The sequence below is a fragment of the Pagrus major genome, chromosome 13, assembly GCF_040436345.1.
Source record: "Pagrus major chromosome 13, Pma_NU_1.0".
Classification (NCBI taxonomy): Eukaryota; Metazoa; Chordata; class Actinopteri; order Spariformes; family Sparidae; genus Pagrus; species Pagrus major.
Window position 1 is genome coordinate 5593302 of NC_133227.1, and position 17453 is coordinate 5610754.

General features: G+C 42.6%; 1 protein-coding gene across 4 annotated transcripts in view; it reads right to left on the reverse strand.

Moving 5' to 3' along the window:
- The window catches only part of sptbn2 (spectrin, beta, non-erythrocytic 2), a 53840-nt gene continuing 36387 nt past the window's right edge, over window positions 1–17453 (reverse strand). For 3 of the 4 annotated variants that reach the window (XM_073479125.1, XM_073479124.1, XM_073479126.1), the window contains 28 exons: window positions 17136–17438; window positions 15496–15649; window positions 14989–15383; window positions 14636–14899; window positions 14342–14553; window positions 13899–14036; window positions 13555–13774; window positions 12872–13408; window positions 11797–11999; window positions 11591–11681; window positions 11279–11425; window positions 10779–11042; window positions 10267–10491; window positions 10075–10164; window positions 9671–9949; window positions 9441–9571; window positions 9145–9349; window positions 8663–9037; window positions 8327–8571; window positions 8071–8209; window positions 7834–7918; window positions 7374–7570; window positions 7156–7280; window positions 6986–7061; window positions 4853–5031; window positions 4427–4600; window positions 3827–3869; window positions 1–3695 (listed from right to left, as the gene is read on the reverse strand). In XM_073479125.1, the coding sequence (XP_073335226.1) occupies window positions 3483–3695; window positions 3827–3869; window positions 4427–4600; window positions 4853–5031; window positions 6986–7061; window positions 7156–7280; window positions 7374–7570; window positions 7834–7918; window positions 8071–8209; window positions 8327–8571; window positions 8663–9037; window positions 9145–9349; window positions 9441–9571; window positions 9671–9949; window positions 10075–10164; window positions 10267–10491; window positions 10779–11042; window positions 11279–11425; window positions 11591–11681; window positions 11797–11999; window positions 12872–13408; window positions 13555–13774; window positions 13899–14036; window positions 14342–14553; window positions 14636–14899; window positions 14989–15383; window positions 15496–15649; window positions 17136–17438 (5709 nt within the window). In that variant the 3' untranslated portion in view covers window positions 1–3482. Of the gene's footprint in view, window positions 3696–3826; window positions 3870–4426; window positions 4601–4852; window positions 5032–6013; window positions 6092–6985; window positions 7062–7155; window positions 7281–7373; window positions 7571–7833; window positions 7919–8070; window positions 8210–8326; window positions 8572–8662; window positions 9038–9144; window positions 9350–9440; window positions 9572–9670; window positions 9950–10074; window positions 10165–10266; window positions 10492–10778; window positions 11043–11278; window positions 11426–11590; window positions 11682–11796; window positions 12000–12871; window positions 13409–13554; window positions 13775–13898; window positions 14037–14341; window positions 14554–14635; window positions 14900–14988; window positions 15384–15495; window positions 15650–17135; window positions 17439–17453 lie in introns of all 4 variants that reach the window. The other variant, XM_073479127.1, reaches the window with a different exon arrangement.

Consider the following 17453-nt stretch of genomic DNA (forward strand, 5'->3'; position numbering starts at 1 on the left):
TGTTTTTGATTAAACCATGTTTTATTATTCCTAATATTAGATGTAGATACACAAGTCAACAAACATTATTTTTCGATTTGTAATGAAAATGCTCCACAGCACACTGACATCGTGTGGAAGGGTCTGGTATTACAGACACGTACCTGAAAATGGACAGCAGTTATAATTTTTGCAATAAGTTGCATTAGTAACAGTAGTAGTAATAGTAACAACAGTAGCAATAATGTAATAATAGCAATTAATAATAGTAGTGGTATTAACAACTCTGAATTACAGAGGAAGGAACAGACATTCGTCAAAAGTAATGAGAAATGAAGGTAGGTGGACAGGCTTATCAAATGCTGCAAGACAGACCACTGGATGAAAAAATACAAGCTCCCACTAGACAGCAAATATCCTGCCTTCTTCTAAAAAAGGAAGCTCAAATTGTCACCAGTCTGTATTCACTCATATCTAATACTTAACAAGTAAAAGTTGTTTTTTTTCTTCATTAAGTACTCCATTGTTTCAAGTACTCTCATAACCAAAAAACCCACCTCTTTGACATCAATAATACATACTTCCCATGTTCTGGTCAAAGCTCACCAGTAGCACAATGTTATTTTAAAAGGATGCAACATCGAATCACAGCCAGCTGAGGACCATTCCCACAAGACTGGATTGCCAGGGTCATTCCGCATTAAATATACAGTACGGTGTCAATGTGTGAGTGTGTGTGAAAGAGAGAGAGCTCGTGTACAGTATATGTCAAGTATGAGAAATATGTTTTTGCTTCACATGACCAATTTGGCCAAACTAATTTGAATCATTCACATTCAAATGAGCTGATAAGAAAATACACTGTGTGACCTTTAGACTTGAACTCCTTAACAACTGGATGCTGCGTCTGATGTACAGAGCAGAGAAAAAAGGTAGCAATTGTCACTAAAAACAGCTCGTCCGCCAGGGGGGAAGAATGACTCCTCCATTCGAGATTGTGCACAATGTACGATTACTGCGTCGGCTCACTTATGTATGCAATGACCTTGTTAGCTTTGCTCTTCATTTAAGGCTGCTTAAACTAGGAGCTTCATCAGAGTCCCACTGACAGAGACAAGGCAGCCAGTTTGATCAAGTTTGTACCAGGTGCTGTCGACTGAACCCAGGGCATTCATATACTTCTCTTCTCTGACCTCGAGAATCTTTGATTTGAGCAACAGACCACCGGCTCCACATTCATTTTGGACTGGAAAATAAGGCCAAACCGATTAAACTAGAACCAAATGCAGCTGTTTGTGTTGTCACAACAGTTTGGTGTGACATTCCTGTGGTCTAATCAGCCCTCTATGGCATGGCATCCAGGCAATTACCAGCTTTAAAAGAGTTACTTTCAAGACGTAATAAATCACAAATAATCCCTTGCAACCTACTTGTAAGAAAATCCATGAAACTCTTAAATTCAGAATTGTTATCCAGTAACTTCCTGTTACATTTTGGCAGTTTGAAAAGGCAAATTAAGACTTGGATTTAACATCCGGAGTTATTTATATAAAGTTGCACTACTGCCTACAATCTCACAATAAACTGAAAATGCCATTATCTTGTTTTAGATGAAGGTAAATTCCAATTACATATAATTAATTGCTCTCCAACCCTGATTATGAAGTGATCTCATGTTTTCAGAGTACACAACACAGAAGAGAATAGATGGCAACAATGAGACACACACAAGTATAAACCTACATGAAGTCATGCCACATACGCGAGAGCGCAAAGCTCATCTAAGAGACAATTTAGGATTTAGCTTTTCATGGTTACTGTTAATTCATATACCTGCATATATAATCCACTGACATACATTAGATCATTGCCACAGGGCACATTTTTAATACGCGTCTTTCGTACTGAGAAAGCTTCCTTTACGACTGTTCGAATGGAGGGTGGGTTTGTATAAAGGGGTTCAGTGTATCTGTAGTGGGTTCAAGTAAGGCTCAGTACACCTCTCTCTGTAAAGCGCATTCTTCGCTGCCTCCCCAATCTCACTTCCACACCCCTCACTTCACCTGTAATGAGACCTTTCAGCTGTCTGTCTGTCCTGGTCGCGTTTCTGCGGTCTGCCACAGAAAATGTGCTTCAGCTATTTGTATCTACAAACTGCCCCCATGCCTTCACACCAGCAGATAGAGAGAGAGAACGGAAATAGATATTAGAAGACTAAAACAGAAATAATGAAACCGCCTTGAGGAACGTCATTGGTAATGTCAAGCTTACACAGAGTAAGAAACCCAAAAAGCAAAGGAAAAAGCTTGTTTTATGAAATCATTCCAGTAAGATTAATTTGCGTCTGGTTTTCGTCTACATTTTGCGGACTGAAAAGCAGCATTCATCTGGCCACGTTTGATCAGGAATAACATAAACGTGCAAAATCCACAGCACCACAACTCACACACACGCATACACACCCACGCACACACACTAGAAAACTAATCTTCTCTGCTTTGTACAGAAAAAAAAAGAAAGTCGAAAATGAAGCAGAAAAGATCACTCAAAAGAAATAATCAAATACAGGCAAAATTAGAGATAAAATAAAAAATAAAACCACTTATTAAATATATATATATAATTTTCCCAATGAAACTTGTGATCACTTACTGCACACTGCTAAAATTTAATGAGCTTTATTTTTTTTCTCAAAACACCTCATAAACTGTCATTCCTAAAAAAAATAAAAATAATAATACATACAAGGGCAAGCCCAACATTCTCCACTAGTTTAACCAAATTTGTTTCTCTCCACAACATGAATCAAGATTATCTACTGTCAAATTAATTAGTTTGTTTTCTCAAACCAGCAATAGCAAAAGATAAATAATAATAATAATAATAATAATAATAATAATAACAGCAATAATATCGGTCAGGTTAATAACATCAATACCAAGAACAGAAAAAGAGACTGATGTGATCCTTCCCAAAGAGAGAGCGCTCCAAAGCGAGGAAATAAAACCAGAGTGCACCACAGTGGAAAGCCACCATCCATCGTTTTATTAGTGATGCAGCGTCAAAACGGCTCAGCTAGTCAAGACTCACTGAAGAGAAAAGATTCATGCTGAGGGAGAGAGCCGCTTTTGTGGACTGGAACTGAACTCGGCCTGGATCCCTGCTAATGCCAACCACACCTGCTACTGACTAATAAGCTCTACTGGTTGGCTGAAATGACCTGAAGTTGGATGAGGGCTTTCATTGTTTGGTGCAGCTAAATGTGAAATATGGATTGGGTGAAAGTAAAAGAGGGATAAAACTGGCGAGGGAGAGAATCAAAGAGAAAGAAAAGAAACAAAGTTCTCTGTAAGCCACATACAGCAGCTGTCGACAGATTCCTCGGGGCCTGCGCTGAGAGCAGTGTGTTTTTGTGACCTGTTTGTACTTTCCTTCCTGCCTTTCTGCTTCAGTTTGTTGAAATTTTGACAAATGTAGCTTCCATTGATGGTTTTACAAGTGTTCTATTTTTTCTTGCCAAAGAAGCTGAACCTCTTCTCGCGATCCTTCTCTTTCCCATCTTTGTTGCGCATGGTAACGCCTCCGGCATCACCTGAGCTGGGGGAGATGGGAGGCATCGTCATGGCACGGCTGAGCGCCCGCGGGCCTCCGGGCGAGTCTCCTTCTCCTGTTGGAATGGAGCCGAGGATGGAGCGGATCCAGGAGCTCATTTCCGCCTTTAGAGAGTCAAAAACTTGATTATACTCCACTATTCAGGCACAGCACACCAACATTGCTTTATACACAAACATCATTTGTATTTTATTTATCCTAGTTAGTTAGACTTATTCTGCCTTGTACATCTCACCTCATCCTTTGCTTGGAACAGGTACTCTTTTCCGTCCCCTAGCCTGGAGACAGAGTTGAAGAGGTAAACCATTAGTCAGGGATCAACTATCAAGTCTAATACATCTATCTCTCGATCTACTGGGGTGTTCTGAGGTTTTTCCATTGACATATATAAAGACAGATGACCAGTCTCTACTCCCTCCCACTGCACAAACATGAAGCCAAATTATCCCGAATAAGAGCACTGCCATATTGCGCTGGTGATGTCATTTGGAGCCAAAGTCTGCACAGTAAAGATGAGGGTTGGAGGTCCCGCACATACACCCACCTGGTCAATGACAAGCAGTGCTCAGCTGTCAATCATGATTTTTTTACACCATTTTTATAACTTCAAATATCTAATTATCAAATCTTATCAGAAAAGGGAACACTTGAACATGACACAAACCATCTTTGGCGATAAATGATTTGCCAACATAAAAGGAGCAGGATTTATGACCTTTACTGCAGCCAGCCACCAAAAGGGCAATCAGCTGTTTTGACTTCACTCTTGGGGTGCTGTCATGTCGTCTATCTTTAAAACAGTCTATGGGTTTTTCGTTGCCAAGTCTCCTCTCACCTGAGCTTGAATACGTGTTTCCTCTTCTTATAGTCGGAGGCTACCTCACACACGGCCTCTCCGAGGCTGATGGGTACCTCTCCGTGGTATGGAATGCCGTTGCTTGCGCTCTTGTTGTCTTTATAGAAACCAAGACTTCCTTTTCTTAAGACACAGTATACGTTCTGCCAGGACCTACAGGAGCAGGGAAATGGTATCAGGAACAGCATGTGTTGCAGTCAAAAAAACAAAAAGGACACACATTTTTTCAATATATATACTGTAGCAATGCCACACAGCACACAGCACAACGAAACTTTAAAAAGATTCTTAAAAATATGATAAAATAAGGTAGAAAGTTACATCATATCTTGCCCTCAGAGGCAGGCAGATTGAGACAATCAATGATGATCTATTATGATGCACAACACTCTTGACAGCACTCACCTGGTAGCTGCCTTTTTGCTGTGGGACTCCATTTCTTGCTTTCGACAGAGCATCCCCTCCATGGTTTCTGGTTCAGACTCTGCTCCGCCCCTGCTCGGTAACGTGGCAGACGGCTCGAGGCGAGACGATGCCAGCCCGCTGTCCCTACCTGGCCCGTTCACTGACTCCGACTCTGAGCCCTGTGGTTTAAACCAGAACATGAATGGCGATTAGAAGGAAGAAAAACACATGGCTGGATGGACGCAGTGAGCAGCAGAGCAGCCATACATAAAAAGCCATGATTTTGCTGACGGCACTATATGATTACCTGAGATAACAGCATAGCGTGGGTTCAGAAGGTCCAACATAATCACACAGTACACTCATATTAAACAGGACGATTACCATAATTCATATGGGTAAGGCTTATACTTAAAATAACCATCTAGATGGAAAACATGCATGCTAAACAAGGATTGTTAAAATGTCTACATTTTTAAGAAAAGAATAAGGGAGTCCGATGTTAGAATTGTTTGCAACGGAAATATAAATTTGGAATAGAAATATTATTATTATTATTATTATTATTATAATCTTCACGCTCAGTTACTTACTGAGCAAGCGTGAATGACTAAATCATAATCTACATTACAACACACAAACACAGAAAAAAAACAAGAACACACTAAAGTAGCTTTCAGCTCTCTAAATTATTGGCCAAGGATACACGCGTTTGTTTTTTTCCCCTCAATAAGCCTTTTGTTCTACAATGAGCTGTTAATGACTCAAGTGACACACACATCACAGGAAGTGTACACATATAAAGAAAAGACTAAAACAAACTACATATAAACTGGCTTTCAACAGCTACAATTATCACCACATTTACAACTCCGGGCGCCACATTTACAGTCACTCCTGTCCTGGTCAATACAAGCACAAATACAACAGCAGACTGATCCATGAAAGCCACCCTTTCATGAATCTGCATCATGCTTATAAAAAGCAGTGGGACTCATTTATGGTGCATGAATAAATAAAGCAATGGTTTGCATCTGTGACACAGAGCGGTGGCTTCTCGAGAGAAGAAGTGAGGCGCTGCAGTTGACCAGGAGCTGAGTGGAGGAGGCTGTGACGGGGGCGAGAGGGAAGCTACAAAGCCGACCATGGCTTGGTACTCACACGCTCCGTCTGCTTTGGCTTACACACACGCTTAGGCTCTGATTTCTTTCCCGATGACAACGATAGCGATAATGACTGCTGGTAAAAACGCAATAAGAAATTGTTAAGAGGTCTTTGGCAGAAACGTAAAAGTTAGAAAATAGGTTACACATCGATAACTTTTTTCATTGTAAACTGCCATCATCTCCTCTGAAACACAAGTAGCCACCAGGTGCTTCTTATCTGCCATCTACTTGGATTGTGTAACGTATAAGGTAGTTTACGTGCATGTCCAACGGAATCAAGGTTCCTGAGATGGTGGGGCAGTTTCTTCCTCCGCAGACTTCAGGTGATACTGATTCTTTTCACTGCTTCCACACTACAAAGCTTGTTTTTAAAGTATCATTAAAAAACCTATTTGCAAAACTTCTATTGCATATTGTTTCCAGGTATTTTGCTTCAATTAACATTTCATAAGTAATCCACATTTATACATACTCTTGTTAAAAAAATGAAGATACTTCTTTCATTAACATAATAGCAATCAATGTCATTATATGAAGAGCGAATATGTACAGAACCAACACTGTGGATCGGAATAGAACAGACATGGGACAGCAGGGACATACACCCACAGGGACATACACCCACATACAGTTACACTGTGTATTTTTCACATATGTATGACAGGTTTGGATTTCTTTTCCAACTTGTATATTTTCATGAAATTCATGGTTTGCTTGATTTGTCTTTCTTTATTAAACTTTTAAAACACAAATTGAGAGGAAGTATGAATGTAATTCCTAAAAATCCATGTCATAATATTGGATGAGGGAAGACAACATTGAAAAGACATTAGAGGACGTTCCATGCTAGAGCCTTACGATAAAAAAATGACATTGAAAACCTGGTAAAAAAATGACTCTGTTGCATCACAGAGCAGAAACATTGAAATACATTTAAAGCCCTTGCATCTAATAAAACATGTCTCACCTGCGATGTGTCATTATCGCTGTGTACTCCATTCACTGACACCGACTGATTGAGAGTGGTCTGGTCCAGACTGGTTCTGTGTTTGAGAGCGAGAGAAAGCATGTGAAATTATGTGAAACTACTACCTGGTGACACTATGCACCAACACTGTTTTACCCCCGTTGGTTTACCTGGCAGCAGAATCATGTACATGACTTTCTGTCTCAGATTGTGCCACTTCTGCCGGGGGTGGTGTAGGGGGTCGCCGTGCTCTCTCCTCTTCCTCTCGCCTCCTCTGCATCTCATGCTCCTCGAGCTAAAACAAATGGGAACTCAGTAATGCCATCGAAAACCAAATCATTCTCAAGTACATGTATAATTTTGTTCTTTAAGTCAACTCTCCACTTACTGTAGTGAGTTTCTCCAGCAGCACAAAGCGTTCTTCCCAGGATGCAGCAAGTTTCTCAAAGGCTTCATGGCGCTTAATTAGGCTCTCTACCTCATCCACATTTGCGCCCAGCTCTGCCGCTCGCACCAGAGGTTCTTGCCCCGCCAACCAAGACTCTGCCACGTAGGCATCACGTCCAAACTGCAGCACCTCCAGCACTGAGATGCAGAGAGAAACAGAGCAAAAGAGACAGGAATACATTGAGTAAGTAAGGTACAAATGGCATCAGACTTGCCTCGTGATGTTTACCTCAAGTGTTGACAGAGGAAAAAATTTGCATCCAATAGGCCTTCAAACTGGAAATACTTATCTACTATCTTTTAACCTGTAGCAACATGTCCACACCAACATCCACACACACACGGTACTATTTGATTGAATGTACCTTGTAAAAGCTTTTAAACATGTTCAGCACCCATACCAATTTGTAAGTGGTCCATCTTGTCTTGCCACTTTTTGTTGATCTTATCTCTCTTTTCCTGGAGTTGAGCCAGTTTCTCTCGGATCTGTGGATCAAGGAACATTCAGTAATGAACACACATGAAAAGAATGACACTGATTTATAAGCCACAATCTGCCTGTATACTCAGAGCTGTTTCTTGCAATTATGCATTGATGTGACTGCAGATAACAGTGAAAGTGACATATTGCGCAATACCTCATCAGATGCATAGTGATTATTGTTGATGAGAGCGTTTCCCATCTCAATACAGGCAGTAAAGCTGTCTGCCCTCGTCTCAATCTCAGACTTGATGTCCTGATGATTGGCAATGACCAACCCTGCAGAAGAAACATCCCTAGAACAGAAAGGAGAGAGAGGTGAGATGAAATACTTGAAGACAAATTATAACAGCATTTATAATAACAGCATTCATTACAGTAACTGGAAAAATCAAGAATAAAATGAGATCTACCTAGGGCTGTCATGTGCGTCAATCTGCAGGTTTACACCATCCATCCAGAGCATGAGGTCTCTAACCATGTTGAAGAAGCGGAACTTCTCCACGGTGTCCAGCAGGAGGAGCCTGCGGGCCTGACCAGCCTCGAGCAGGCCCTCCCAGGCAGAAGTAACAGCATGTTCGCTTCTGTGAATGTCATCAGCTTTCTCCCCAGCGTAGGCCTTCTGCAGTCGTGCTGCGTCATCTTGCACCTGATTCACCTAGGAGGTCAAAGAGGAAGAAAGGACTTTCAGTTTAGATCTGGCTCTCTTGGAGTCTAACCGGAGAAATCTGTATTAACAGACAGCTGACCTGTCCACTGAGGGCCTGGATGTCATTTTCAAAAGTGTTGTGCTGTCTGTGTAGATGCTGAACAGTGTTCAGGTCACGGCCAAGGTCAGAAGGCAGCCCTTCCCTCTTCTCCTTAACACGTCCGAGCACCTCCATGGCATCCTGATGGAAGCGGTGCAGCTCATAGGATGCTGCCAACATCTGTGTGCGTGTGTCAATCAGTTCCAGCAGATCAGCCCAAGCCTCATTCAACCCATCCTTCCACTCAGCCACACTGGCGTTCTCGGGATGACCCGACTCAATCAGGTCATCTGCCAGCCCATTTACACCATCGACGCGCTCTTGGCCGATGGTGCTGGTGTCACGAGCAAATTCCCGGAACTTGTCCCTCAGCATCTGTAGAAAGAAAGAAATCAGGGCAGAAGTGGGAAACAATTAATTCAGCTAAATTTCCCTGAGCCTCAGTGTCTCCAAAGCATGTGACTGAGGAAAAAAAAACTCACAGTAACATGTTCATAGTCCTGTCCTAGTTCATGGGAGCCAGCAACCACCTCCCTCTCAGCGATCCACTGTTCCAGGTCATCCACCTCCCGCTTCAGCTGGGTCAGCCGCAGCCTCTCCTGAAGTCGCCCACGACGCTCCTCAGCGAGGTCTTTTAACCCTGCATACAGCTTGTCCACTTGGGCTTGCCGTAGGGTGATTCTCTCGCTGTTTACATAAAAACAGATCAGCTTGGTTTATAAGAGGGCATATTTCAAGGCTGACACTTCAACATTTAGAGCTTTTTGTGCGCACTCACCTTTCTGGGTGTTCACTGGTGACCATGAGGCGGCTGCTGTTTGACAACTGGTGAATGGTTTGAGCGTAGTCCTCAAGTGCCTGTTCCAGAGTCTGGTGCTTCTTGACCATCACAAGAGCACTTTGCTCATCCTGGGAGACAAACAGGAAATTATTAGGTTTTCTCAATACTGATGATTCTGAGAGAGTCGCACTAAGGGCTATTTTATGTTTGATTTCATCTCATCTTACCTTGGCTTTTTCCTCTGACATCATGTGCAGCTCTTGTTCTCCCATCCAGGCCTCAGCCTCTGCTGCATCAGCATAGAACTGCTGGGCGCGGTTGGCTTCTATCAGACGGCCATGACGCTTGTCTGTCTCAGCGATCAACTGATCCCAGAGGTCCCGCAGCTCAACAAGGCGCTCCTCGAGGACAGACTGTCTGTCGCCATCTACCTGGCTCTGGGTTTTGCCTCGTCTATGGATGTCGTCGATGCGAGGCTGGTGGCCCTGGATCTCCTTCTGCAATGTCTGATTCAGAAAGAGATTTGCCTTTGGTCCATACTCAGTGACGGTAATACATCATTTAATGAGTGTAAGTCACGTTTATCGTCCTTTAATTACCCTGCATGTTAATTTTTTTTATTTCAGTGTACCTGGTTCTTCTTGATTAGCAGCTGTACGGTGGGCAGGTCTTTTCCATGGTCTGTGGAGGCTGCCAGGGGCATCCTCTCCTTCACCCAGAGCTGAGAGAAAAACAGAAGAATGAATAAAACATGAGCACCAAGCAAAACAGCATCTAACAGAAACAGTTAGTGATCAGCAGTCAGTCAGGTAATCCGACTCACAATTTCATCCTCCAGATCTCTGTTGAACTGATGTGCTTCTTTGGAGGCCAGCAGTTGCTGTCTCCTCAGTTGGAGAGGCTCCTGAAGGTTAGAGAAGTTGTCAGTGACGCGCCTTTGCTGACCATCGACCTCAGCGAGTCCAGCGTCCTCCTGGGTTAGGGCCAGAGCCTGAGACTGGAGCGACTGCACCTCCTTCTCTCTGACCTCCATCTGGTGCTCAAGCATCTATACAGAGACAGTACAAAGAAATAAGACATGAAGATATTACATTTGGCAATTTATAGATAGATTTGGCCAGTTCCACCACATGCACTCAGCTAAGCAAGATCAGGATTTATAAAATATTCTCAAAATTAAGTGCAGATCAAGTCTTTATGTCATTTTTCAGTGTATTAAAATAAGAATTCTTATCTTCCTAAATCAAGATTTTTTTTAATCATTTATCAAAGCTCTGTAATAAAACAGTATTTCTTGACAGCAAAGATTGTGCTTTGCCTGACAGTGAGGCCTACCTGATGCTTCTTGAGCAGGATATTGACGCTGGTCAAATCTTTGCCATAGTCGTCGCTGTGCAGCTGACCCTCAAGGTTTTTCAACCAGACATCGAGAGCGGAGCAGCTCTGTGTGAAGAGCTCTGCCCGGTTAGCATCGAACAAGCACTGGGCCTTGGTGCGGGTGGTGCCCTCCAGCTCTTCCCACTGACGCTGCAGGTCCTCCAGAGTCTGCTGAACAACAGGTTTCAGCTCTGGCTTCTCTGCCACGAGGGCCTGACCTTCCTATTGGAGATAGGAAATAAGGAAAAAGGTTTTAAATTATGTTAATTTAGCTGCCGTGGCAACGTCAGTGCTCACAGGTTGTCCCCAGTGTGAAGACAAATTAATTAATGAAATTCTATCTAGGCTTATTGATCAGTCTAGCCCTTAATAATGTCATCACCAGTACGGTTTAATAATGTTGGTTTGTAAAAAAACAAAAAAAACAACTGTAATCATCAATATAAAAATGGCCACACCTTATCAATTTTGTCCAGCCAGTCTTTGTTGGAGGCCAGCTCTGCCATGAAGGCCTGATGTTTCTGCCACTTGCTGTGAAGATTTCTGGCCTCATCATAAGACATGTCCTGTGCCGTCAGCATCTTCTCATTGATCCACAATGTGAGCTACAGAAAAGAGAAAAGCATTATGGAATAAGCATTATTTTTTTATATATTATATTATATTATTAGAAGACATTACTCACAATACTATGTGACTTACACATATTTATCTTTAAGCATCTTTACTTTTTATTGCATGCTTTAAATTTATTAAAAATCATGTTTTACCTCCTGGCCGTCTTGGAGGAAGTGCTGAAGTTCACGGTTATCCTTAAGCTTTGTCAGCAATTCATTAGCAGCCTCCTTATTCTTGAGATGTCTGGAGAAAATGAAGGAGAAAGCTAAATGAGCAGCTCTTCAAACATCAAATTAAAAAGAAAAACTTGCATTAAAAAGGGGCTTCCTCCCTAATCGTTTACTTTTAAAGCTCTAACCTTTCCTGGATGGAATCAACTTTTTCCTGGATCTTGTCAGAGTTTGCATTACAGTCATTAATGAGGCGCCGTCCAGCCTCCACCACACCATTTATCTTCTCCTCACTGGCCTCTGTGGTGGTGAGGAAATCCTCATGCTTCTTAATGGCCTCCTCTGCTCCCTGAAGACTGGTAGGCATCTCTATGTGAGACAGCACATACTCCTACACAGAGGGGAAAGGAATGTCACAAATTTTTGTTAAACATTTCTTTCAGGCAATTATCACATTCCAATGATTTCTCTTGATCTTTGTTTCTTTCTTCTATCTTTCTAAACTAGAAGGGGCTACAAATATAATTTCTTGTTTTATTCAACAATTAACATTAATTGTTCCATCTGTCTTTAAATTTCTATACTTCCTTCACAGTCCTTACATGTGGATAGCATTTAATAGCCTTTAAATTTATTTTTGAGCCACCAAGATCTATGATAGTAGGTCTCAGGATTTTATGGCATTAAAATTGACCTAGTATAGTGGCCTGCACCGTAGATATCTAGGCCTATGGCCCACTTGCAGTGCAGCTTACTTCGCTCCTCCCAGTTGATCTGATTTGAGAGCGAGGTGTGTATAAACACATAACTGAGCACCAATGTTTATCAAAAACAGCCACACAACCATAATAAAATCTAATATAGGGTCAAATATTTCGGATTACCAAAATTACAAAATAGCTGAAATAAAAATCGAGATCATAAATATGACGATTTTGCAATGTAATTAAGCACATTTTAGTCATGTAGAGAATAATGGGATAGGCAAAAGGGCAGATAGTCTGGTGAGAAATCCGAATTAGATTTAGATTTCTATCCAACTCATAGTTACCTAAACTTATGCTCTGCTTAAAGACCTAATCATCCACCTAAATTACACAGTGTTATATAGTATTTCAGGTACACACAGTTATTTGGCTTTGAATTTGGCACTGACTGCTGGACTGTAGACTCTGCCAGTAATGCTGCCGTTGATACATAATTTTTGTCTCAATGAGGCCATGGTTCACTGGCACAGGCTGCAGTTCAGAGTGTATTCCTAACCTGGCTGTTGAGGAAAGCCTCTGCCTGCTTTGCATCTCTCAAGAATGTCTGGAAGTCGAAGGCTTGAGCCAGAAGACTGTGGCGGTTCTCCCACATGCGACGCAACTCATGCCAACCCGTATCCAGTGCCTGGAGCCTCTGGGCCAAGAACATGTACTGGGCATCTGTCTGACCTTGGGTCACTTCCTCACCGACAGCCCGCATCTTCTCATAGTCCTCCTTATAGTTATCCACCTCATTCTTAATACTCTCGTGCTGGGCGAGCAAACTCTCAGCCTCAGGCAGAGAGGTAGGAATGTCCTCTGAGGCTACGGCTGTCTGGGTTCGGGACAGCCAGGACTGGAAGTCATCCAAATCCCTGAGGAAGCCCTGCAGCTTGCTGGCTTCGCCCAATGACTCCTCACGCCGCTTCATGGTGGCGTTCAACTCCTCCCACACTTCCTGAATCTCTCCAAGGCGTCCTTGGATCTCTCCAGCCTGATCTGGATGTTCTTTGGCCAGCTTTTGTGCCTCATCTCTCAGGTCATCCAGTTTGCCCTGCAAAGACATGAAAAATTATTTAAACGCAGAAGTGATGACAAGATACCTCAGCATGAAGCCCCAAATAAGCCCAATATTAATTTCCCATTATTTAATGCACAGTCTGTTCTGTTCCCATCCGTCACCATGTGAAATCTCCATACCTGAATTGCCTCCAGGTCCCTCTCCATGCCAGTGAGTTTGCGTTGAAGTGCCATCACTCCAGCTAGGTCGTTGCCCAGGCCCTGAGTGGATTCAATCACCTTGGTCTTTTCCTTCATCCAAGATTGGATCTCATTACACTCCAAGTGGTAGTTCTGGATGTTAAGGGCCGACTCCAGGCGTTGCTTCTTTTGACCAGCCAGTTGCTCGAACTCTTTCCATCTAGGAACCACACCAAATGCAATATTTTACAAAAAATGCTAACCACAGTGCTCATTTAGTACTAGTATACTGTGTTTCTGTGTGAAGTTGTGTGTCTCATTAGTTCTTATATATTAGCTCTGACCTGTCGTTCAGTTTGTCTCGTGTCTGGTGGATCTGGTCTTTGCTACAGTTGTCGGAGCTCAGCAGCTGCTCAGCCACCTGGTTCACATCAGTGACACGAGTGCCCAGGTTGTTCATCTCAGGTTCCAGTGTCTCAAATCTGTAGCCATAAATAATAGACCAGCGTCAATTCACTCATTCTGAAAAGTGTCATCTAATCCAGGTGAGATAGATTCATAGTTAATAAAACTGTATGCGAGAGAAAGCGCCAACATTTTGTATACTTTTAAGAACAAGATTACAGCCATAAAATGATGTATTGGTGATTAATTTGGTCACAATTTGAATTTTCTTTGGAATATCTTTAACTACAATAAGTTCTGAGTGATAAGAATTTAGCCATCATCATATTTCTTATAAATTAAATCCTTTTTAATCCTTCCCTTCCCTAACGCCCGGACTAACCTCTGCTGCACCACCTCTAAGTCCTCCAGCTTGGTAGGGATCTCCATGCCATCTAACCACTGTTCCTTTTCCTCCACCCAAAGCTTGCAGGCATCAGCTTCGCTAAACATGCGGTAGAGGGCCAGGGCACCCTCCAGAGCCTGGCGCCGATTTGCTGAAAGAGACTCCAGTTCTTCATAGCGCTGCTCAATAGCAGGTAAGCGACCATCCACCTGCAGACAGCAATAAACAATAATTTAGTACCACAAACAGCATGTCATCATTGAAGAAGTATGAAAAACAAAGCATACGTACCTCAGGGAAGTTTACATAGGCCTGTGGCAGTGCTTGGGCCTGCTCATGCAGGGAGTCGATGAGGGGGTGGTGGCTCTGGATCTCCTCCTCTATCTCCCTCTGCTTGCGAGCTAGAGTCTGGGTGGAGAACTCATCGTGGCCCACCTCCTGACTGGATACCTGTCTAAGCGTCTCCATGATCCATGCCTCCATGTCATTGGCATCTGTTTGAAACTGGTGCAGGGCCACCGATTCCTTAAGACTCTGCTCTCTGAGCTTTGTGGTCTGGGAGCAGTAAGGACAAGATCAATATTTGAAGAAAATAACTATATGCCGTGCAAACACAATTACAAAGAACTGTGATCACCACCCACCTCCTCCAGATGTGTCCACTGTGCACGGATGTCATGAATCCTCTCTGTGACCTCCGGGGCTCCATAGTGTCCATCCTGAATCAAAGCTTCCCCAGCAGCGATGCTGTTACTCAAAGGGCCATAGCGAGCCGCCATTTCATCCCTGAAAGCCTCGTGTTTGCTGAGCAAGTGAAGGGCAGAAGTGAGGTCCCGGCCACAGTCTCCACTGGCCAGGATCTGCTCCTGCTCTCTGATCCAAGCTGCTTCTTCTCCAAGGTCCCACATGAACTGCCACAGGCGGCGCGAGTCCTCTAGGCGCTCTCTGCGATTCCCAGCAAGCTGACCAAGTTCATCGTAGGCTTGACCTAGCAGGTCAACCTTCTCACTAACTAGTCCCGGCTCACACGGTTTATAAGCTGGTAATTAGAAAAGAATACATTGCACTTAGATATTTTACACAAATAGCTCAGACTAAAGCTGTACAGTCTGTACAGAAAATGTGTGAGAACATGTTGACTGAAGACTTACGCTGTTCGTAGGAAGTGAAGCGCTGTGCCGCTCCCTGCACTCCCTTGATCCTCTCTGCCTGAGCTGAAATGTCGGCTTCTACCAGAGTGTGTTTCTGCAGCAGGTCTAACACATCATGTAAATGTTTGCCACTGTCCTGAGACTGCAGACGACCCTGAAACAGACACAATTCAGTAGAATATTTAGTTACTTCATCTTATAAATAAACCACCATGTTTAAACCCACAAGTTTGGGTATTGTATCCACCCACAGGATGAACGAAGACGGGCCATTCCTGAGAAATATTTATTTATATATTTATAAATTCTGAGACATAACCATTGTATGAGCTATGCCTTACACTTGACAATTTAAATGACCAAAAACCCAAAATAATAGCGGAGAACAGAATTTCATCCAGCTGTAGCTTCCGATCATTAACCTGAACACAGGGAGCCGAAGCCTTACTCAAATGCCAACAGAGAAAATTCCTCTCATCTCAATCACTAGAGCAGAATGCTATTAAATGACAACAGGACATTGTGCTACAATAAAAAACTGTATACAGGCATTCTAAATTATATTGTAACAGGTCACTGAATCACAGAAACATTAACAGCTGGATTCCAGTTACCAATGAAAATTAGAAAAGAAACTGATGGATGTCCTTATCAACTCCACCTGTGACAAACAAACACATATTAACAACATATTATATCGCCTTCCCTGTAGTCCTCACCCTTTTATACTCTCTTTCCCAATTAAAAAATATAAAGAATACGTCAAATGCTCACTTTGAAACTGGTCAAAGCTCAAAGCTCAAAGCTCAAAGGCAGCAAATAGTGCTATGTTTGTTTTAAGGTGGTGGGTGGCTGATGAGGCCAAGCCCTCAAGGTAGTGCTGTGCAGTCATAACATTTGATTTGAGGCAGCGGAGAGAGGCATGCATGCCAATTTTCAAACAGACAAGGAATAGATAGACGTTTAAAACAATTAATAATTAAAACCACAATTAAGTAGGAGCTGAATATTTAGGACACCTATAAAGTCAATTAATTGGTGAAACATAACAGTAAATTAAAGACCTATTATGACAACTGGTAACCTTATATGCCCTCTACTAGAGGTCTAGAAACATTATTTTGTGCACCATCAAAGCACAGTCAATAATGTTGCAGACTGTTTCTTTAACCATTTGAAGGTGCTAACCTGGATATTAGCCCACTTTACTGGTAGCTTAAATGTAAAATGTTGTGCTCATAGCCATCACGCAATTTCATTTTGCAATAGCAGCATTTTCAGACTTAAATTATTTAATATCACAGCATGTGGGAATTGAGTCAACAGATTTAAACATCTAAGGAGAAAAGCACACACTGAAGTCTACCTTAGCCAACCTTGATAAAACCAGTAATGACAGGCAACACAGCTAAGGCGTGGCCTGTAAAAAGCTAATTACTACTGTTAATGGTACAGTGCAGACACTAAAGCTGCTGAGAACATATGTGAACAACTACTAATGTAATTGAGAGGATTAGGAAATTCCTTTTTGTTGATTAAAAACAAAGCCAACAGGATGTAGGAATGCAAAGCAGAAAGTTAACAATGAGTTAGCTCTCGTAGAATGGTGTAAGCATGCATCGTGTTGAGTTGCCCTGTACCTTCATGTCTCCCATCCAGTCCATAATGTAGCGCATCTCCTGGAAAAGTCTCTGTAGGTCACGATGGGAATTCAGCCGCTCTCTGCGTGCAGCCAGGAGCTCTTTCAAGTATTCCCAGAGTCGAAGCACGTTATCCCTTCTTGCGATTACTCGCCGCACATCATGGTAACTTTCTGCTTCCAGCTCCTTGGCAACAGCCTCCACAGCAGCAACACGCTCCCAATATGCCCCAATGTCTGTCTCAATGGCCTCGTGTTTACGTGTGGCAGCTTCCACTGCTCCCAAGTCAGTTCCAAAGTTGTCCTAATAACATAGGAA